The sequence below is a fragment of the Mizuhopecten yessoensis genome, unplaced genomic scaffold (genome assembly GCF_002113885.1).
Source record: "Mizuhopecten yessoensis strain PY_sf001 unplaced genomic scaffold, ASM211388v2 scaffold716229, whole genome shotgun sequence".
Taxonomy (NCBI): Eukaryota; Metazoa; Mollusca; class Bivalvia; order Pectinida; family Pectinidae; genus Mizuhopecten; species Mizuhopecten yessoensis.
In genome coordinates, this window is record NW_018480012.1 from 338503 (window position 1) to 362038 (window position 23536).

General features: G+C 36.4%; 1 protein-coding gene across 1 annotated transcript in view; it reads right to left on the reverse strand.

The window, feature by feature from the left end:
• LOC110442215 overlaps positions 1-22967 on the reverse strand; it is a 44731-nt gene extending 21764 nt beyond the window's left edge. The window contains exons 1-4 of the mRNA XM_021485708.1: positions 22843-22967; positions 7327-7852; positions 6993-7024; positions 1513-1574 (exon numbers count right to left, since the gene is read on the reverse strand). Coding sequence (XP_021341383.1) covers positions 1513-1574; positions 6993-7024; positions 7327-7802 — 570 coding nt within the window. The 5' untranslated portion in view covers positions 7803-7852; positions 22843-22967. The remainder of the gene's footprint in view (positions 1-1512; positions 1575-6992; positions 7025-7326; positions 7853-22842) is intronic.
• Positions 22968-23536: the final 569 nt, after the last annotated feature.

The following is a 23536-nucleotide window of genomic DNA, read 5'->3' on the forward strand; positions in this document are numbered from 1 at the left end:
CATTTCTAGAACTGGAGAAGAAGATTTTTGAAATTTCCTTAAATTCCCCCCTTTTCAGCCCCTTATTCAGCCCCCTAGAGGGGGCCGGCTCACACGATTTATATCAGCAGACCCTCCTCAACCAATGAGTATTTCTCTTAAATATGAACAAATTATTTTCAAAACAATGGAAGATATGACCCGTCATGTCTATTTCCTATATAAATCACAAATGGTATAAACCACCCAAATGCCTTTACAGCTAAAGGTAATATTTGATTCTAGCATTTCTAGAACTGGAGAAGAAGATTTTTGGATTTTTTTCTAAATTTTCCCATTTTTGGCCCCTAACTCTGGCCCCCTAGGGGGCCACACCCTTATTTCTATCTATTGACCCCCTGGTCCCAATGATGCTTCATATCAAATTTAGTTAAAATCCAATCAGTCGTTCAGGAGATAAAGGCTTTTAAAGGGAAAAGTTGACGCCGGACGCCGGAAGACTGACACCGCGGTACGGCATAAGCTCATTTGCACTTCAGGCAGGTGAGCTAAAAACAGATGGAGGTTACTTGGTCATGTTCTGCGGAAATCATCTGAAGCCATGACCAAGGTAGTCCTGAGATGGACACCAGAAGGGAAAAGGGAAAAGTGGTAGACCAACAACAACAACGTGAAGGCGAACTATCGAAAATGAAAATAGGAAAGAGGATACACCTGGGGCACAAAAGAAAGAAAAGCAAATATTAGAGAAGAGTGGAGGAAACTTGTCCTCGCCCTTTATGCCATCAGGCATAGCAAGGACTGAGTAAGTAAGTAAATAATTTATAGTTGTATTGAGATTTATTTTCTGAGATTTTATTTTTCATAAAAATAAAGCAAACGTACTATGTTTGTAAATGTATTGGCACTCAGACAACACCCCCTGGGATGAAGGACCATCATTTTTTTAAAGATAATAACAGTTGACCTTCAATTAAAGTCAAAGAGGCAAAACGCATGACTATAGGTATTATAGAACACGAGAAGGTGTCATTTAAATACTTTAACATAACTAAACGATGTGACATTGACTGAAGATTAAAATCATTCACATTAAAAAATTGTTAGTCCTCCATCTCTGCTATATTCTTGTCAAATGTCATTATCCCAGGTCTTTTTTACTTTAAAAAAAGATATTGAAAGGCTTTTGACATTTGACATCTGTGACTTTGATTGAATAACAAAGTCATTTGATTGACCTCATTTGTTAGCATTCCAACCGAGCTACATAATTGTCAAATACCATGAATCTGAGACTTCTTGACCTCGAGAAGAAATTATTTAAATATTTATTTGAATCAGTGACCTTTAATAAATTTGAATGCATCACCTTCAGTAAGAATACTAGTTAGAAATGTTGCCATCATTGTTACACGAGCCAGTCCAAAAAAATACTTCACATGAATATGGGCCCAGAGCACTAGAGGATGTTTTTGTTTTTAGTACTGCGATATGGTAAAATAATCAAGATAATTTTACAAGTATAATACCTACCTGGTTTATTGTTGACCTCTCATCACCGCCTACTTCCAGGAAGGGTTGTAGCGGCTGACCCTCTATTAAATGTAAAAATGAGTTTTCAATGTAGGGCTATGTAAGCAACATAATTTTAGATTAAATATAATAATCTATAGTACATTTGTAGGTGGATAATTCATATTCTTATAATATGCCTATTATATTATACGGACAGCTTAAACTGGATAGATATTTTTTATAATACACTTGAGATATATTTAATACCGTCATAACCTCCATTTAATGTAATGCCCCTATTACCTCTGTTATATAACAATGATCCCGGTGTAGCATGGTATTGTGAAGAATGGTGAAATATACTTTTTTCCATTCGTGTTTTTTTTTTAGTTTACTTCAATTTGATTGTTCTATCTGAAAATCACAAAAGTTTAAGTCTAGGGTAGAGAAATTTAAGGTGGGCAAGGTTTTCAGCAATTGTTTTTTTAGTTTACATCAGTTTGGTGTCCTGAATATGAAAATAACAAAAAGTAAGTATGGGAGAGAAAAATTAGGATGGGGCGAGATAATTCAGTTCACCATAATGGTAGGGTAGACCTTTAAATCTTTTAAGTTCCTTTTTTACCATAGGGATGAAGGGTTTTCATCCCAATTTGGTCTGAAGCATCATCGGCCAAGGGGATGCAACTTTGTATAAACTGTAGGTGTGGTCCCCCTGGGGGCATATGAACATGGCATAATAAGGAAAATAGAGATAAAACAATTAAAATTCCTTTTTTTACCATAGTGATGCAGGGATTTTGTCCTAATTTAGTTTCAAGCAATCTTGGGCCAAGGGGACTGAATTCTGTATAAATGGTGGGGTTTTGTGATTTTCATTTTCAGGACATCAAACTGATGTAAACTAAAAAAGATTTAGTTTAAAAAAAGTGAATTAGAAAAATGCTGAAAACCCTTCATTTCACCGTTATGTTGAAATAAGGCCACCTGCCCCATCCTAAATGTTTCTTCCCCAAACTTAATTTTGGTGATTTTCATTGTAGGACATCAAACTAATATAAACTAAAACAGATTTGGCTTAAAAAAGTAAAATAAAAAAAATAAAAGAAATGCTGAAAACCCTTCAGTTCACCATAATAGTGAAGTGAGGCCTCCCTGCCCCACACTTAATTTCTCTACCCTAGATTTAATTTTGTGAGTTTCTAATTCAGGATATCAATCTGGTATAAACTAAAACATATTTGGTTTAATAAAGCAAAACAGTTTAAAATATGCATTTCATTTTATCATGATGATGAAGTGAAGCCCCCCTGCCCCACCCTAAATTTCTCTACCCAAAAATTAATGTTTGTGATTTTCATATTTAGAACATCGAAATGATCTTCACTAAAACAGATTTGGTTCAAAAAAGTTAAATCGATAAAACTCGCGAAAATCCTTCATTTCACATTAATGGTAAAGTGAAACCCCCTGCCATATCCTAAATTCCTCTACCCTAGACTTAATGTTTGTGATTTTTATCCAGGACATCAAACTGATATAAACTAAAACATCTATGTTTTAAGAAAAGCCAAATAGAAACAAATATGCTGAAAACCCTTCATTTTATCATTATTATGAAGTAAAGGCCCCCTGCCCACTCTAAATGTCTCTATCCAAGAGTACATTTTGCGAAAAACCTTCATTTCACCATAATTGTGAAGTAAAGCCCCCCTGTCCCACCGTAAGTATATCTACCACATAACTAATGTTTGTGATTTAAAGATTCAGGACATCAAACTGATATAAACTTAAACAGATTTGGTTAAAAGGAAATCAACAGAAATAATACTGAAACCCTGCATTTCATCGTTATGTTGAAATGAGGCCCCCCTTGCCCACCCCTAAATTCCTCTACAAAAGACTGAACTTTTGTGCTGATGTAACTGATGTTAACAAAAACAGATTTGGTTCAAAAAAGTGAAATGAAAAAAAAAGCATTGCTAAACCCCTTCATTTCATCAGAATGGTGAAGTGGAAGCCCTCCTGCCCTACCCTCGATTTCTCTACCCCAGAGTTATTTTTTGTGATTTTCATATTCAGGACCTCAATCTGATGTAAACTAAAACAGATTAGGTTTGAAAAAGTCAAACAGAAAAAAATATGCTTAAAACCTTCATTTCACTATGATGGTTAATTGAAGCCTCCCTGCCCCACTCTAAATTTCTCTACCCCAGACAGTTGTGGGACCGCACAACGCACCAAAAATAGCGTGCGCACACCGTGCATACATCGTGCAAACACCGTCCGCACATCGTCCACACATGGTGCGCACAACTGTGCGATTTAGCAATCGTTCGCCCCGTTGTGCGCTTCTCTCCGCACAACTGTGCGATGTGGTATCATTTGCAGATCAAAATTACGGAATGACAAAAATACGGAAGGCTTGTATGCGATAATGTACACTGTGTATATATCTGTAATTTCTCATCACAATTATCAAGATTATACAATTTCACAATGCGTGTTACATAGTATTACAGCGACCGTTAGGCTGTCAAGAATGGGTTTGGCACCAAGGTAACAGAACAGGTAAATAACAATTTTATGAGTGTCCGGAGTTTTACCTGACCAGTGCCTGACACAAAGATCTGATATGCGATACCGTTTGACCGTAACTAATAGTATTTGTTATTTGCATTAGTTTACCTATAGCTCCCCTTAACCTGGATTTTCACACATTCGGCCTTACCCGACGAGTTACGTAAGGGCCCCAGGCGGGGAGAAAACTACGATCCAGGTACATGCACAAAGTGGTTATGTTTACCTGTATACGGGATTGTGTTGTAATTTTACATTTGTCGATTAAGTTTGTTTAAAAACACGAAAAACACAATAAGAATGTATAGACAGAAAGATATGTTGCTAGAATATAGAAACATATGTAAACATCAAGTTTATATGTTTAAACACGAAACCGGTTCCATGGCATTCATATTACCATACAACATCGGTTCCATAGCATTCATATTACCATACTACACCGGTTCTTTTAAAATGTTAGGTTTTGCTTTAACATCGCTTCCTCCGTCCTTTTGTAATAATTTAACTACATTCTGTAATCATCCTTTTACAATTATCAAGTAATATCGATCACAACACACAACACTGCTATGATTTCTAAGCCTCTTTTACTTGAGTATTCTCTCAATTGAAACTTAACAAATAAACAGAGGTTTTTACACGAGTGTCCATGTCATATTGAATTTATAAAACGAATCCAATAACTTTATATGACCTGAACATTTAGTCGAGTATCGTATCAAATTATTGAACGAGTTGAATCAGTTCAACATGACATGGACACGAATGTAATATTATTTTCATCACATAACATTCATAATTTGAAATTACTTCGACTGTAGTATTATCTTTCTGCGCAGTGCAAAGTAGGTTCCGAGTTTTTTTTAGTAATGACCAGTTTTAAATGCAATGAAATTAATTATGACAATGATGAAATAAACATTTAATAAAAAAGTAAATTATCATGTGGTAGATTAAATAAAAGTAGTACCTGCGTTTTTTTTTATTACATTTGTGTTATACCATATTTATGACATGGCCATAAGACATAGTAAAATGGGCGAGTTATGTAATTATTGTATGCATTAAATTAGTTGTTGTGGCCATGCTAACAGGGTCCTCTACCATAAGGAGATGATGACATGCTGTAAAAACTTCTATACCGCCGCTATCCTATAACAAAATCATCCTATTACCTCTATCCTAATACAACTGCCTTCTAGTTTCATTCTATTTCGACTGCCTACTAGCTTCATCTTAATACAGCTGCCTTCTAGTTTCATCCTATTTCGACTGCCTACTAGCTTCATCTTAATACAACTGCCTTCTAGTTTCATCCCATTTCGACTGCCTACTAGCGTCATCCTATAACGACTGCCTACTAGCTTCATCTTAATACAACTGCCTTCTAGCTTCATTCTATTTCGACTGCCTACTAGCTTCATCTTAATACAATTGCCTTATAGTTTCATCCTATTTCGACTGCCTACTAGCTTCATCTTAATACAACTGCCTTCTAGTTTCATCCTATTTCGACTGCCTACTAGCGTCATCCTATAACGACTGCCTACTAGCTTCATCCTATAACGACTGCCTACTAGATACATCCTATTACGACTGCCTACTAACGCTATCCTATTACCACTACCTACTAGCTTCATCATATTACGACCATATACTACTTTCATCCTATCACCACTGTTTACTAGCTTCATCCTATTACAACTGCCTACTACCTCCATCCTATTGTAGTCCTTTTTACCAAGTACAATTATGTTCGAAACTTGAATGATTATGTTATTTGTTTTTTTTTCATTTTTTTATATATATTTTTTTTTTATCTTTTGTGGTTCTTGCAGCTATCTTGTTTTTATAATTGTTCTCAAAATATAACGTGCACAATAAAGAACCAAGGGAAATCTTCATATGAAATTTGAGAAATATCTGTCTAGTGATTTCTGAGAAATAGCGATAACTGTCTTTCACTTTTAAAATTCAAGATTGGTGCTCTTTTGTCAGGTCGCAAAACTAAACAGCAACAACAAACCTCTACTGTCAGAATCCAAGATAGACACCTGTCGGCCGTTTTCTCTATTCGATCACTTAGAACCAAGGTGAACCTAATTATGAAATTTAAGAAAGATCCCTCCAATTCTTTATGAGAAATAGTGATAACAAGAACTGTTTAAGGACGAAAGACGGACGGACGGACCACGGTTCACGGACGAAGGATGATTTGAATGATCTGATGGTGAGCTAATACTCAAAAGAATATCAATTCTTGAGGCATTTCGCTACCATACAGCTATTCAGGAGAATGATTTTATTTTGAAGCTACAATCAACCTTCGATAACGTTTGTACCTTCAAAAAATCATTTTCCTGAAGAGCTTTATCACAGCAAAAGGCCTCGAAAATCAATTTTCTTGAGATTCAATCTGATTACAACTAGATCTTCGCATCGCTCCCGTTTACTGATATCTCCCATGGAAGCGAATAAATGGGAGCGATGCGAAGTTCCAATTTTAATACGATTGCCTGTGATTATTTATTTTCTGTACGTTTACTATCATATTTAGGAAAGGACACACACAGTATGATTGATAAACGATGCTATCAGCTATATTCTGCCTTGGTTTACGTTATCCGAGGGGCTTATTGTATTTAAAGATGACTTATGTCCTATTATATTCCTATTTTGTTTATAAGTAATGTAAGTGTCCTGTGCTTTTCTATGGCTCGATAAATGAGCAGGTTCTTCCGAAAATTTGACAACCTCATATTGTCTACACTGTTAGAATTACTACATTGTCTATGCTTATACCAATTGTATGTAATTCTTTAAAAACATTATAACTGCAGTTTGTTTCAATGTATCAATTGCGAATCTTTAAATGAAAGGGATTATATAACAGTTCTTTACAAAAGAGTTCTTACCAGACGGTGTGAATGCGTGCACTTCCATATCACTGCAATGAAATGTAAGATGTGTAAATACATTGAAGGTATGGACTATAGCTATACAACAACACTTACACTAGATGGTCTTATTATGGTCTTATTCTCCTTGTCTTATGCTTGTCATGGTATAATGTCACTGGCAGGTGACCTTAGTAGATATTGTCAATCGAAACCTAAATAATATGACATATGTTAAAGTACCAATGTATTTACAGATATTAGCTAATACTAAGGGGTACAATAATTTGAGATAGTTCAACCATGTGTGCACAATTACAGTACAAAATCAGAAATGATTAAACATAATTACATGACTGTGTCATCATTGCTGACAGGTGTCCGAGGGTTTCCATTGTACGCATGTACACCGGCGTTACCAAGGAGACAATCACACATGGACGAAGGGATGACGTAGTTTTGCTGGAGTGTCAGGGTAAAACATTTGCCAATCACATGACTTTCTGGGAAATTAGTATGTAACTCATTTTCCGTAAAGAATTGACCAGTGTCCATATGGCCGGAAGTAAGACCTGCCATGAGGAGAATGGCTATAACGATTATGGCAAAACGACGTGTAATACCCAAGGTCATCTTTCCTGAGCTTGCGACCGGATTCAGTTTTGTGGCAGATCCCACGCGAATTTTTTTCAGTTTGGTCCGGTCTTGCCTCCGTTTCTGCTCACGTTTTCTACATGACGCCCGTTTGTGTGGGGGTACGTTTCGTTTACTGGCAAGGCGGTGTCGGAACAGACCGATCCTGGCCCGGTATGTCTGGAGGTCCTCCATAGCCGCAAAGGCTTAAGGAAAGCTTACATCACGGCATGTCAAGTTGGATTCTTCAATAGAGAATAACATATGGGTTAACGTTGGTAAAGACATTGATTTAGTATCAACAAAAGGCTTTGAAATAGAATGATCGGATATTATCTAGTTAATAGAATAATAAATTATCCTTTACGACATAATACCATTGCAGTGCTAAGGATAAAACATCTAATTTTAACTGCTGACCGGTATGTTTGGACCAAAACTAACTACTGAGTATCAAATACTAGCTCGTGACAGAAAGGGTTGAATCCAGATTAACTACTGGGTGGTAAATACAGAGTGATGACTGATAGGGTTGAATCAAAATGAGGTTCTGGGTATCAAACACATACTGGAAACGTAACGGATGAGGTTGTATAAAAAAAGGATGAAGTACTGGGTATTACGTATAGACTGGTGGCGGGTAGGGTTGAATCAATATTAACTTTTAGGTAATAAATACAAACTTGTGACGAATTAGGTTCAATAAGGATTAACTACTGGTTATAACGTACAAACTCGTGACGGATTGGATTGACTCAAAATTAACTACCGGATATAACGTATAGACTGGTGACGGATAGGGTTGAGTCAAGATTAAATACTTGGTATCACATACAGACTGGTGCATGATAGGGTTTAACCACTGTGTATTAAACGCCGACTTGTGACTGAGCTGGTTGAATAACGATATAAAGATAAACAACTATGGTTCGAATAACTCACGATGAATTGGTTGGAATCAAGACTAACTACTCGGTGATACATACAGACTGGTGACGGATTGGACTGAATCAAGATTAAATAATTCATAGGTATCAAATAAAGATTTGTGACTCACAGTGTTGATTCAAGATTACCTTTTGTATATTACGTACAGACTGGTGACGAATCGGGTTGAACACAGATTTGCTGTTTGGTAATAAATTCAAACTTGTGACGGATAGAGTTGAATCACGATTAGCTACTGGGAAATAGATACAGACTGGTGACCGGTAGGGATGAATCAAGATTAGCTACTGGATATTACGTACAGACTGGTGACGAATCGTGTTGAACACAGATTTGCTGTTTGGGAATAAATTCAAACTTGTGACGGATAGAGGTGAATCACGATTAGCTACTGGGAACTAGATACAGACTGGTGACCGATAGAGTTGAATCACGATTGGCTACTGGGAAATAGATACAGACTCGTGACCGATAGAGTTGAATCACGATAAGCTACTGGAAAATAGATACAGACTCGTGACCGATAGGGTTGAATCACGATTAGCTACTGGGAACTAGATACAGACTGGAGACCGATAGAGTTGAATCACGATAAGCTACTGGGAAATAGATACAGACTGGTGACCGATAGGGTTGAATCAAGATTAGCTACTGGATATTACGTACAGACTGGTGACGGATATAAAGCTATAAGGTTCAATCAAGATTAAAATCTGGTTAAATTAATACAAACTTGGGACGGATAGGTTGAATTAAGATTTACCATTATGTATTACGCAGATACTGGCGACGGATAGCTATGGGGTTGAGTCAAGATTAACTACTGGGTATCAATTACAGACTGGTGACCTAATAGTGATGAATCAAGATTAACTACTGGATTATAAATACAAACTTGTGACTGATAAGGTTGACTCAAGATTATCTGCTGGATATCTTATACATATTGGTGACGGATTGGGTTGTATCAGGATTAACTACTGCATTGGTATTAAATAGTGTTGAATCAAGATAAATTATTTAGTATATAATACAGACAGGTGACGAATAAGTTTAAATCAGGATTAACTACTCGGCATTATAAACAGACTTTTAAAGGATTGTTCTAGAATCAAGTTTGAGTACCGCATGAGTATTTGATACAGACTGATGACTGATAGTGTTCAATCAAGATTAACGACTGGGTAATAAATACAGACAGGTGACGGAATGGGTTGAATCAAGAATAACTACTGGGTTATATATACAGACAGGTGACGGAATGGGTTGAATCAAGAATAACTACTGCATGGGTAACACATACAGGTTTGTCACTGTCAGTGTTTATTCAAGACTAACTACTGGGTATGACGTACCTACTGGTGACGGACAGGGTTGAATCGAGAGTAACTACTGAATATTAACAGATTTTTGATTGAGCGGGTTGAATCAAGGTTAAGTACAGGGTATAAGAAACCGACTGGTTGCGGATCGAGTTAAAGCATGGTTAGCTACTTGGTATTAAATACAGACTTGTGACTGAACGGGTTCAATCAAGATTAACAACTAGGTATAAGAAACCGACTGTTGACTGAAATAGTTAAATCAAAATTAATTTCTTGTGACTACTGAGTATTTAGCAGAGACTGGTAACGTATCGGATGAGGATCAATTTAGATTTACTATTGGTATTGAACGAAGATTGTTTGAATCCATATTAACTTCTCGGTAATAAATACACACTGTTGACGGACAGTATGCGATCAAGATGAACTACTTGGTAAAAAAGTAAAGCATGTGACTGATAGGGTTGAACCAGATTAGCTACTAGGTACCTACGTACAGACTGGTGACGTATAATGTTGAATCAATATTAACTACCAAAACTGGTGACGGATTGGGTTACATCAAGATTAACTACTGCATTTGTATTAAATACAGATTGTTGACTGATAGGGTTTAATCAAGATTAACTACTGGATATAAGATACAGACTTGTAACCTATAGTTTGAATTACGACTAACTGCTGGGTATTAAATACAGATTGCTGATTGAGTTGGTTGAATCAAGATTCACTACTGGGTAATGTATATAGAATGGTAACTGATAGGGGTGAATCACGAAAAAATCCTGGTTAATAATATTCAGTCTGGTGACGGATAGGATTGAATCTAAATTAGCTAATCGGTATAACATACGAACTTGTGACTGATAGGGTTGAATCTAAATTAGCTAAGCGGTATAATATACAAACTTGTGACTGATAGGGGTGAATCTAAATTAGCTAATCGGTATAACATACAAACTTGTGTCTGATAGGGTTGAATCTAAGTTAGCTAATAACATACAAACTTGTGACTGATAGGGTTGAAGCTAAGTTAGCTAATAACATACAAACTTGTGACTGATAGGGTTGCATCTAAATTAGCTAATCGGTATAACATACAAACTTGTGACTGGGAGGGTTGAATCTAAATTAGCTAATCGGTATAATATACAAACTTGTGACTGATAGGGGTGAATCTAAATTAGCTAATCGGTATAACATACAAACTTGTGTCTGATAGGGTTGAATCTAAGTTAGCTAATAACATACAAACTTGTGACTGATAGGGTTGAATCTAAGTTAGCTAATAACATACAAACTTGTGACTGATAGGGTTGAATCTAAATTACCTAATCGGTATAACATACAAACTTGTGCCTGATAGGGTTGAATCTAAATTAGCTAATCGGTATAACAGACAAACTTGTGACTGGTAGGGTTGAATCTAAATTAGCTAATAGGTATAACATACAAACTTGTGACTGATAGGGTTTCATCTAAATTAGCTAATCGGTATAACATACAAACTTGTGACTGGTAGGGTTGAATCTAAATTAGCTAATAGGTATAACATACAAACTTGTGACTGATAGGGGTGAATCTAAATTAGCTAATCGGTATAACATACAAACTTGTGACTGATAGGGTTGAATCTAAGTTAGCTAATAACATACAAACTTGTGACTGATAGGGTTGCATCGAAATTAATAACTGGATATTAGATGTGACCGTTAGGTTGAATCAAGATTCACTTCTGGGTATCAAATATAGATTTGTGATTGAGAGGGTTGAATCATTTACTACTGGGTAGTAAAGATAGAATGGTAACTGATAGGGTTGAATGAAGATTACTTACCGGGTATTAAAACAGACTTGTGAAGATAGGTTAAATCAAAATTCACTACTAGGTATTAAATACAGATTTGTGATTGAGCGGATTGAATCAGGATTAACTATCGGGTAGTAAATACAGAATGGTGACTAATGGGGTTGAATCAAGATTATCTTTTAAACACAGATTGTTAATGTAACGGATAAGGTTGAATCAAGATTAACTATGGGTAACAAACGAAGTTTGTTGACTGATAATATAGAATCAATATTAATTACTGGGTTATACATACATACAGGTTACGAATATAATTCAATCAAGATGAACTTCTGCGTAATAAATACAGATTAACTACTACATTTTAAAGAGTACCCTGAACGTTTTGCTAATAATGAAATAAGTTCCTCCATAGGAGGCAAACGGTATGTTGGATGCTATCTAAATGGAAATATTTATTTTTTTACCTAATTTGTTTATCTTGTGTCTGTAAATAATATACTATTTATTAATAAATTGATGTTAAGAAAATTTGATGAACACCTATATGCAACACAAAACAATTGATTAAAAATCGAGTCAAATTAAAGTAGGCGCACCGCACCCCTTTCTTTACAATATGTAGATATACGATTGGAATTGACAAAAAAATGCACAGGTACTATAAGTTATACTCAAATTGAGCAGCAACCCTGTTTTTTTTACTCCCAGTCATAAAACTTGAAACGTTTTTATTCTTTATGCAATCCAAGGAATTTAGCACATAATAAATATGCACAACACTTCTTAGAATATTGCAGAGGGAGAACCTGTCCGTTCAAGTCTCACAAAGATAAGTAATTTATCAATAAACCACTTGATCAGATATATAATGTGCTTAGCAAGGTCCAGCATTATTTGCCTCGTTTCTGACTTTCAACTGTCGAGTGATGCAGTTGTACTGATTGTGGTTTGCATATAATGTGACTCTGTGAGAGAACTTATGCATTTCATTTATTAATATTTTTCTTGAAATTGATCCTTATAGTAATATATACATCCCTGCTTATACATTTTTTTGATCTTTGATCGACAACATTGAGACTATTTCTGTTTAATTTCCCTCAAACTCGTTCATTTAAAAAAATAAATCCCATCAGTGCTTAGAATCCGGACATGCAATGCTACCAGTCTATGTTAGCCTATTTCCATTAAACTCACTGTCTGGAAATTCTGGCAAATTTTATATGACTGAAAACCGTCTACATAATATTCCTCAAAGCTAAAACAAATATTACTTCGCAATCTGACGCTGTTTGACCATGGCTGTTCTCGATATCGCCTATTCCTTCGATGGTGACCGCTACAGGCGTTAAACTTTTGACGTTACAGCTGATAGAGGCCAACTCTCCGCGAGACACGATTATGCCAATTAGAAGAAGAAGGACAGGTGAAAATTGTACAATTTACATGTCAATATCTCGGTATTGGGATGACCGATTTTTATGCTGTTTTCGATATTTTTGTTTTTGGATCATATATAAAAATAATATATTCATTTCTATTTTCGTTCAGGGTACACTTCAATTACAGGGTTCTTTCAGATAGTGTTTCAATTAACTACTACGTATATTAGACAAACTGGCGAGTGATAGTGCTAGTGAAAATTAAATACAGGCTAGTGATGGATAAGGTTGAATCAAGATTAACTACTCGGTATAAAATACAAAGTGCTGACGGATAAGGTTGAATCAAATTAAATACGCGGTAAAAAAGAAACCTGTGACGGATTGTGTTAAGATAAATTACTCCGTATATGAGACAGACCGGCGACAGATAGTGTTGAATCATGATTAAATAAACGGTATTATATAAAAGTATAGACTGGTGATGGATAGGGTTGAATCAAGATCAACTACTACAGGGATATTCAATACAGACTTTTGACTAAGAGGGTTGATTCAAGATTAGCTGCTGAGTATTAAATACAAATTGGAGATATATATGGTTGAATCAAATTAGAGTTGAACCTAGTTTAATTACTCAGTAAATAATACAGATCTCTGACAGAAAAAGGTTAAAGCAAGATTAACAACTTGGTTTTAAATATAGAATGGTGACGGATATGGTTGAATCAAGATCGGCTGCTGGGTAAAACAGACTTGTGAAAGATGAATTGAATCAAGATAAAATACTGGGTAAAAATACTGTCTGGTGACAGATATGGTAAACAAGATTAACTACTTGGTTGTAATTACAAACCTGAGGTTTGAATCAAGATTAGCTACTTCGTATTACGTATAAGGTGCTAACGGATTATGTTGAATCAAAATGAGCTGCTGGGTATTACATTCAGACTGTTGACAGGTAATACTGTATCAGGATTATCTTCTTGGTATTAAATATTTATAAATGACGGATTGAATGGAATCAAGATTGGCTACAAATATAGTACTAGGTATTGATTTCAGACTGTTAACAGATACTGTTGTATAAAGATGAGCTACTGGGTAATACATTCAGACTGTTGACAGATAAGGTTGAAACAAGATTCTCTACATGGTAATGAATATAGCCTGGTGACGGATAATGTTGTATCAAGATGAGCTACTAAGTATTAAATAATAATAAGTGACGGATTGGGTTGAATCGAGATTGTAGCTTCATGCACTAGGTATTGAATATAGACAGATACTGTTGTATCAAGATGAGCTACTGGGTAATACATTCAGAGTGTTGACAGATAAGGTTGAAACAAGATGATCTACATGTTAATGATTATAGCCTGGTGACAGTTAATGTTGTATCAAGAATAACTACGGGGCATTTAATACAGACTGGTGACGGCTAGTGATGAATAAATATCAACATCTTGGTGTTTGTTGCAGACTGGTGACCTAGAGGGTTTAATCAAGGATGATTTGAAAAGCCCACCATCTAATGATGATGAAAAAGTATTGGTGCAATTACGACCTACCATCTCTTTATAGTTATTTTGCAATTATAATCCCGATATTAAAAGTTAGCAATTGGTATAACTAACTTAACATCAGCAGCTTATATTTAAAGATTATGATTTTCAAACTTACACTGTATCAATATAAATAATTGACTGAAAAAATACCAGCTGTGATTTAAACAACATGATTTTTAAAATTAGCAGCTCTAATACTGGAATGAATTTCAGCAGTTCAGATTTAGATAAATAATAAACAAAAGAAGTTAAGATTTAGAGAGCAGTATTTTTGAAAAGTGTTTATTGGAATAATAACTATCAGCAGACAAGGTTTAAAAAACAAGATATTAAATCACCGTCATGTTTGGAAGCAGTAGGCTAAACTTCGTTTTCAATTAATACTGAATATTTGTACCTGGCTTTGTACCTGAATATTTGTACCTGGCTTTGTACCTGAATATTTGTACCTGCCCTTGTACCTGAATATTTGTATATGGCTTTGTACCTGAACATTTGTACCTGGTTTTGTATCTGAATATTTGTACCTGGCCTCCCCCTGTTAAGTATTAACGTAGCGTTTACAGATATATTTGTTAAAGTAACTATTTTCTCTGAGTTAAAACTTTCCTGATTAATTGACGCACAGATATCTTCAGGCCCTTATATATCAAAATATAGTTAAAATTTAAAACAAATTCCCAAATATCTTCAAACTCGTTTAAAAATCTGTCGTGTTTAATTAACAAAATGAACTTTTCTTTTCCAGGAAAAAATAAAACTTAAGTGTCGTTAGACCTCTTAATTACGCACCAATAACACTTTGTATGCCATTCTGTAAAATTATTTCCTCTCTCTATCATTGATTAATATTTCCCACCATCGAATGTTTTGTCATTCTCTCTGCCAACATCCGGTCCCTAACGAACAAGATTGAACCACACAGGAAAGTACAAAGGCACCAGTCAAACACTTCACAACATAAACACAGTATTATCCGTTCTCAATATCGCTCCTACTTGTTGGACTAAAAACAAAGCCAATTGGCTACACACAGAGATATCAGTAAACACACGAACGTTTTAAACACCACAAAATCGAACATGATAAAGTCAATCTAACGACTGGCCAAACACTTTATTATAGTATAACACAAAACAAAAGAATCAGCTGAAACTCTCCAACACTAATGGGGAAAAACTAGCTTGCAAGTATGGCAACATTTTCCCCTCAATATTTGTTTCCCCCTTCGAGAAATGTCTTCCCGAAACTTGACCTGGATAATCCAGTTAGCCTTCAATATTTACCGAACGTGTTTCACTCCACCCTCCCTAACCACCGGGAACTGACCCAGCATGGTATTTCCCAGCTACCACGAATTGTACTGTACAGGCGGGGATCCATCAAGCCACTGACCGTTCTCAAAGTTGCTAGACTAGTGAGTGCGTCAAAAAACCCAACTCTTAGCTGTTACAATGCTGTAGTACATACACAACTATATGTCTTGAGTATCAGACGACACAACTAGCCCGGGACGCCCTGGTTCAACTTCATTTCAAATAAAAATCCTTACAGCAATGCTACCAACAAAACAAATCAGGTTAACCACCATACATTTTTCAGTGATTGCCAGGAGTACTCCTGTGTGACTTTGTCCTTAGTTATGCTGCTTGACTGGGAAATATTTATGCAATGATATTGAACTTCACAATAAGAGCATGTTACAGACCACCGCTTACCAAATGTAAATAAGAAACCAGAAATAGCCATGCTTAAATCCCATATAAATAGGAACAATGCAATTGCCTTCATACAATGTAGTAAGAAATTTCAACCTTCTTTATATTAACTATAATAATAATAATAACATACAGCATTTATAAAGCGCCCTATATAATTTGTAAAATTACTCTAAGGCGCTTTACAACTTATGAATAACAGTAATGGTTATGATTGTGAAAACAAACAACAAAGGCTTGCAATCACTTTCATACATTTAACAAGCAATGTGCACATAATTGAACAAATAAAAGGGTGGTATTTACATGACGTCTTTGCAAAGATTCTAAAATGCAGACGTGAAGAGGTGAGTTTTTATGTCCCTCTTGAACTTGGCCAGGGTATTTGACTTCCTAATAGCAGATGGTAAGCTATTCCACAACGTAGCCGAAACCCTCCCAAAGCATCTGTTTCCGTAGGTCACAGTACGAGATTTTGGGACACACAACAAAGATTCTGACTCCGACCGCAGTGATCTTGACGGCTGATACAGGGTAACAAGTTCCTGTAGGTACTGAGGAGCTGTTCCATTCAGTGCCTTGTATGTGTATACCAGAATTTTGTACTGCGACCTGTATCGTACAGGTAACCAGTGCAACGAATAAAGCGCAGGTGTGATGTGCTCTCTATTTCGAGTACGAGTAACTAGACGTGCTGCAGTATTCTGGACCCTCTGCAGACGACTAGGTAGTTTGTCAGATATACCACAGAGCAGGGCGTTACCATAATCCAACCGAGAGGTAACAAGTGAATGCACCAAAATCTTGCATGCATCTGCAGTTAGAAACTGCCGAATACAGCCGATGTTCCTGATCTGGTAGTAACAGGATTTGGCAATAGCGTTCACTTGTTTCTCCATGTTCAGAGAACTGTCAAAGTATACCCCTAGGTTTTTAACAGCTGGAACAGTCTCAATAGTTCTGGCACCAACCTTGAGCTGGAGAGCCATTGTTTGCTGACACTTTGGGGAAAAGACGATTAGTTCCGTCTTTTCCTGATTAAGTTTAAGCATGTTGGCGTTCATCCAGATACTGATATCTGTCAGACAAGCTTCCAGACTTTCTGAGACTGTATTCCAACTGTCCTGTGGTTTTATGACCATGTAAATTTGTGTGTCATCAGCATAGCAATGATAGCGAAGGCTATGGCGACGACAAATCTCTCCAATCGGTTTGGAGTACATACAATATTTTCGTGGTCCTAACACCGACCCTTGAGGAACCCCGAAATCTAGTACTTTGTCATGTGAGGTGGCAGATCCGATGGCAACACACTGTCGTCGTTCACTCAGGTATGACTGTATCCAGCATAGTGCGGTATCAGTCACTCCATAAGAGTATTCCAGACGTTTATAAAGTATGCCATGGTCGATGACGTCAAATGCAGCTGACAAGTCCAGCATGACAAGCACCGCTCTGCACTTGTTATCCAATGCAGAAGCTATATCACTATGTACACGTAGGAGGGCCGTCTCAGTAGAGTGTCCCATGCGGTAGGCCGATTGCATGTTGTCATGGAGACTGTTTGCATGGAGATGAACCTCTAAACGCCGGGACACAACCTTCTCCAAGATCTTAGACAGAAAAGGCAGATTTGAAACTGGGCGGTAGTTTTTCAACTCCTCCTTGTCCATTCCAGGCTTTTTTAACAATGGTCTGACATGTGCCTTCTTGAAACATAATGGAACCTTTGACTCAACCAATGATTTATTCATGATTGCGGTAATCAAAGGAAGCAGTGCTTCAAGACATTGCTTTAATAGGTCTGTAGGCAGTGGATCAAGCTCACAGGACTTCGATTGCGAGGTCATGATAATGTTGCGCAACTCGTCCTGGGTTGTTGGTGAGAGCTTTGTCAATGGTTCCCCATCAAATGCAATGTCAGCAGTCATGACAGAGATGTCAATGTCAGCAGAGGTGTTCACTTCGGTAATATTTTTCCTGATTGAGCTGATTTTATTCAGAAAGTAATCACTGAACTTGCTTGCTAAGTCTTTTTCAGAATTACAGCTTGGTAGGATAATTTCACCTTTCTGTCCCATTAGGTTTTTGGTGAGTCTAAAAAGTTGTCTTTTATCCTTGCCACATTCCGTATAATAAGCCTTCCGTGACTGAAAGAGCAGTGAACCAACTAGCCGACATTGCTCTCTATAAATCAGTTGGTGAACAGTTAATTTGGTCCGTCGCGGAGATTTTCATTATTAACTGTCAAACATATCCGTCAGATAAAAACAGGACTTAGCATCAACATTTACTTAACATTTAACAACTCGCGCACACAAATCATCAACAAATCAAAACGAGGCGATCACACCCAAGCACCTGACCTAACTCAAAAACAGAATAGTAATTATTAACAAAATAGAAACAGCGCCACCCAAAGGAAAAGTAGACAACAATAATGTATACACAGAAATATATATCAGACGGAAAAGAATCCGTAAACAACCAAGAACATCTACATCCATTACAAAGTTAAATGAGAAAACAGAACCTCACCAAACTGAACATCACTGCAAATTAACAAACAGGCCAAACCATTATACTACGAACCAATTCAAATCAACACTTCACGAATCGTAAAACAAAACATTCCTGCAAAAACTACTGTCCAGCAAACACCGACTTCAACAATCACGCAACGCATATTAAAACTACATAGAATATTAATTCAAGTTCATACCTGTTAACAAACCAGACAACACAACAATAAAAAAAACCATTCTCAATCATTAGGACAACCAAAAAAGAAAACATTCCTGCACTCCGCAAAACCTTAAATGTCAAAATCCAAGAGGACCGCCTGACGGCCATGTTGTTTATCCGACCAGTCTCAAAAGTAAACATGCATAACTAGTGATCAAAGGAAACCTCCATAGAAAGATCCCTCAATAACTTTCTGAGAAATTGAGTAATCGATCCTGATCTGTCAAAATCCAAGGTGGCCCTCAGGCGGCCATTTTGTTCATCTGATAAGTCTCAAAAGTAAACATGCACAACTAGAGATAAAAGGAAACCTACATATTAAATTTGAGAAACATCCCTCCAGTATTTTCTGAGAAGTATGAAAACAAACCTGAACCGTCAAATTTAAGATGTCCGCTAGTCAGCCATCTTGTTTTAGCGATCAGTCTAATAACACACACAACTTAAGAACAAGAGGAACTTTCATATGAAATTGAGAAAGAACTCTTCGAGAACTTTCTGAGAACTAGTGATAACAAACTCTAACCGTCAAATTCGAATAAGGCCGCCTGTCGGCCATTTTATTTATCTGATCATTCTTAAATATTGAATACGTACACACACGTAGGGACCATGGGAAACTGACAATTCAAATTGCTATCCAAATTCCGATATTGCTAACCATAATGAATTACTTCCAATGGAAATTAAACAAATGTTGGTCCAAAATGTGATTACCCTATATAAACTATAGTAAAGTTTACCCCCTCCCCAGGGTCACAAAATTCACAGTTTTGGTAGGGCACCTTAAGAGTATTGGATTCTACCATATCTGGGTCTTTAGAAGAAGATGTTTACAATTTTCAGTCAATTCGAAACTTTTTGGCCCCACCCATCAGTCCCTTGGGGTCAGTCAGGGTTAATATGTGCATACCATCGAACTGCTATCCAATACTAATAATGCTAACCCACATTGAATTACTGCCAATGGAAATTAAACAAATGTTAAATGTTGAATTATCCAAGATGGCTGCTGGGGCAACCATCTTGTTTTTCCTAACAGGCCTAAAATTAATCATGCACAAACATTGACGCCGAAAGAGGACCTATTACTAGAACTAATCCGGAAGTTACTCTGGTCGTCTCATTCCCTATATTTAATATGATCCCTGTCGACTTTGTTTGTTTTTAAAACATAAACAGAAATATTATTCAAAGTGACAAAAAACAATAAAAACAACTTTTTCAATATCTAGCATACAGATTTAAGACTGAAAAGTATTTGAAACTAGCACCTCTGATTCTAAACAAGGAAAATGAAGAAATTTTCGCACACTGACTACTTTGCCCTATTTTCCATCTTTTCGTGTCCTTCGTAATTCCAACGCCGTTATCATATAGTAAATCCTAACACCCAAACGTTCCATTCTGATTTCCCTTATTCTGATCTCTATATTAAGTCGTATCCGTATTTGTCTCCTTTCTAGACCCTGTATACATAGTCCAGATCCCCGAGCCTTACTCTGGTCTCATTACCGGACATTCGTTTTCATATCTTGTTTCCTTCCTCCTTCCTGCATATTTGTTTAAATTTACATTCCCGGTCAAACATTCTCTCACAGATGGTCCATTCAAAAATGCCTTTATACTTTCCAAACTTACTACACTAGGCTCAAAATCATACTTTACTGTAACAAGAGGCCCATGGACCTTAACGGTCACCCGCGTTCTGATATATTTATACAGAGAGTTGATTTTTGTTTTTAAAACAGGAACAGAAATATTATTCAAAATGACATAAAACGATAAAACCATCTTATTCAATATCAAGCATACAGATTTAAAACTGAAAAGTATTTGAAACTAGCACCTCTGATTCTAAACAAGGAAAATGAAGAAATTTTAGCATACTGACTTCTTTGGGCCCCGCCCTACAGCCCTTGGGGGTAGGGCTGGATAAAAATTGTCAAAGTATCAAACTGTCAACTCAGGGTTATAATTCCAACCAAGTTATCAACATGTTATATCCAAAGTATCATTTGCCAATATAAACCATAATCAATTTAGACACCCCACCCCCAAGGGGTTAACGTGATACCCTAGCGTCATACAATTCACAATGTTGGTAGAGCACCTTAAAACACTTCCATCTATGAAGAGTATTTGATTCTACCATATTTCGGTCTTGAGAAGAGGGTTTTGAAATTTCAGTCAATTCGACCCTTTTGGCCCAGCCCATCAGCCCCAGGGGGTCAGTCAGGACTGATATGTGCATACCATCAAACTGCTATCCAATACTGATAATGCTAACCCAAATTGAATTACTTCCAATGGAAATTAAACAAATGTTGAATGTTGAATTATCCAAGATCGCTGCTGGGGCAACCATCTTGTTTTTCCTATCAGGCCCAAAATTAATCATGCACAAACATTGACGCCGAAAGAGGACCTATTACTAGAACTAATCCGGAAGTTACTCTGGTCGTCTCCTTCCCTATATTTTATATGATCCCTGTCGACTTTGTTTTTAAAACATCAACAGAAATATTATTCAAAGTTACAAAAAAACACAATAAAACCACCCTATTCAATATCTAGCATACAGATTTAAAACTGAAAAGTATTTGAAACTAGCACCTCTGATTCTAAACAAGGAAAATGAAGAAAATTTAGCACACTGACTGAAGTTATCAACATGTTATATTGAATTAATTCCAATGGAAATTAAACAAATGTTGATCTACATATGTAAATGTGATTTCCCTACATAAACATAAACTATAGTAAAGTTTACCCCCTCCCCAGGGGGAAACGTGAGACTCCAGGGTCATGAAATTCACAAATTTGGTAGAGCACCGTATGATTCTACCATATCTGGATCTTGAGAAGAAGACTTTTGAAATTTTAGTCAATTTGACCCTTTTTGGCCTTCTTCTCAGGCCCCTGGGGGCTGGGGACCACATACTTCACAATTATGTTTGAACTTTGGCCATGGAAGGCTTCTGCAAAATTACATTGAAATTTGTTCAAGGGTTTGGAGAAGAAATTGAAAATGTAAATTGTTTACGGACGCACGACGGACGACGGACGACGCACATTAGATTTTCAAGTTGACAGCTGTGGCAGCCATTTTGGATATCTGTCGAACCCGATTAGTAGCTGAAATCACTCCAGCAGAACTGGAGATTTTAATTGGTTGAAAATTCATTCAAATTCTTTCAGGAATATATATGCATTTACGTTTAAATTTTAAGTGTAATATGTTACAGAAGACTACGGCTGGAAATAGTTTACCTGGACCGTTGGCTAAAAGAAAATGGAAAACATTAGGGGCGTCATTTTGATGTACGAAGTTAAAGGTAAATAATGAACTAGTCTTTAAAGGCATGTGAGATAGGAATGAGACGGACTTTGTGTGTTTGTTATTGGGAGGAAAGGAGTCGGTACACAGTTAGGACAACGGGAACAATTTTGGAGTAATCGTTTAGTGGGACACGGGATAAAGATCTGAACGGGATTAGTAAAATTATATTTAGGACAGAAAACTAAGGATGTGATGGTACTAAAATATATATAACTTACTGAGTGTTTCGTAAATGCCTATATTTGATATTGACTTCATTTTCCTTTCAAAGTGAATATTCGGAACAAACAGAAAAATTAAATTCAAAAAGGGATGCTATGGTAGAATGTGTTATCGAAGGTTAAGTGTTCAGCAGATCAAAATGCGTGTTAGTAGCGTAACTCAAAAACTCACGTACAGCTTGTGCAATCGGCTGGTCGTATCGTGTTCTTTAACCTGGTTCTTTGACCTGCATATTGATCAGTGTATTAGCAGAATTCCCATCGCTTCCTTTTTCTTGTCTAAATACGTTTACAATCGAGCAGGATGTAAATTAAAACGGGTGACAAGGTGCTTCCCCTAAACTCTTATTCGTGTCTTCTCGCTAGGACGAGAACACATGAAACATCGTCTTTCACTTAGCTATCAGTATTATTTAAAAGTAAAAATTCTCACTTTTTAGTATATATTATATAAAAAAAAATCTTGTTGCTATGAATTGTTATTTTTTTTGTCTAACATCATAATTAAACAAGTAGAAACAAACACGACTACGATATTCAGGTTAATTACGAGTGGACCGTCCAGGGGAATCCCCTTGTGTTGTGTTCGATGTACGCGGGAAGGTCCTCTGCTGGATACAACCGAACTACTTGGTGGTGAAGCGGACGTAAAACCACTCAAACACACAAACAAGCAATGCACAAGGATACATTGCAGTTAAGGACCCCTGTACCACTGCCAAAAATTATAACTACGCTTCGGAAACTTATTTCTTCAGTATTACTATATCTATGATAATCCTTTCTGAAAAGAAATCCATACCTTATGGGCCCTTTTTTATGGAAAAATCAGAAAAACGAAATAAACAAAATATAATCACCAACAG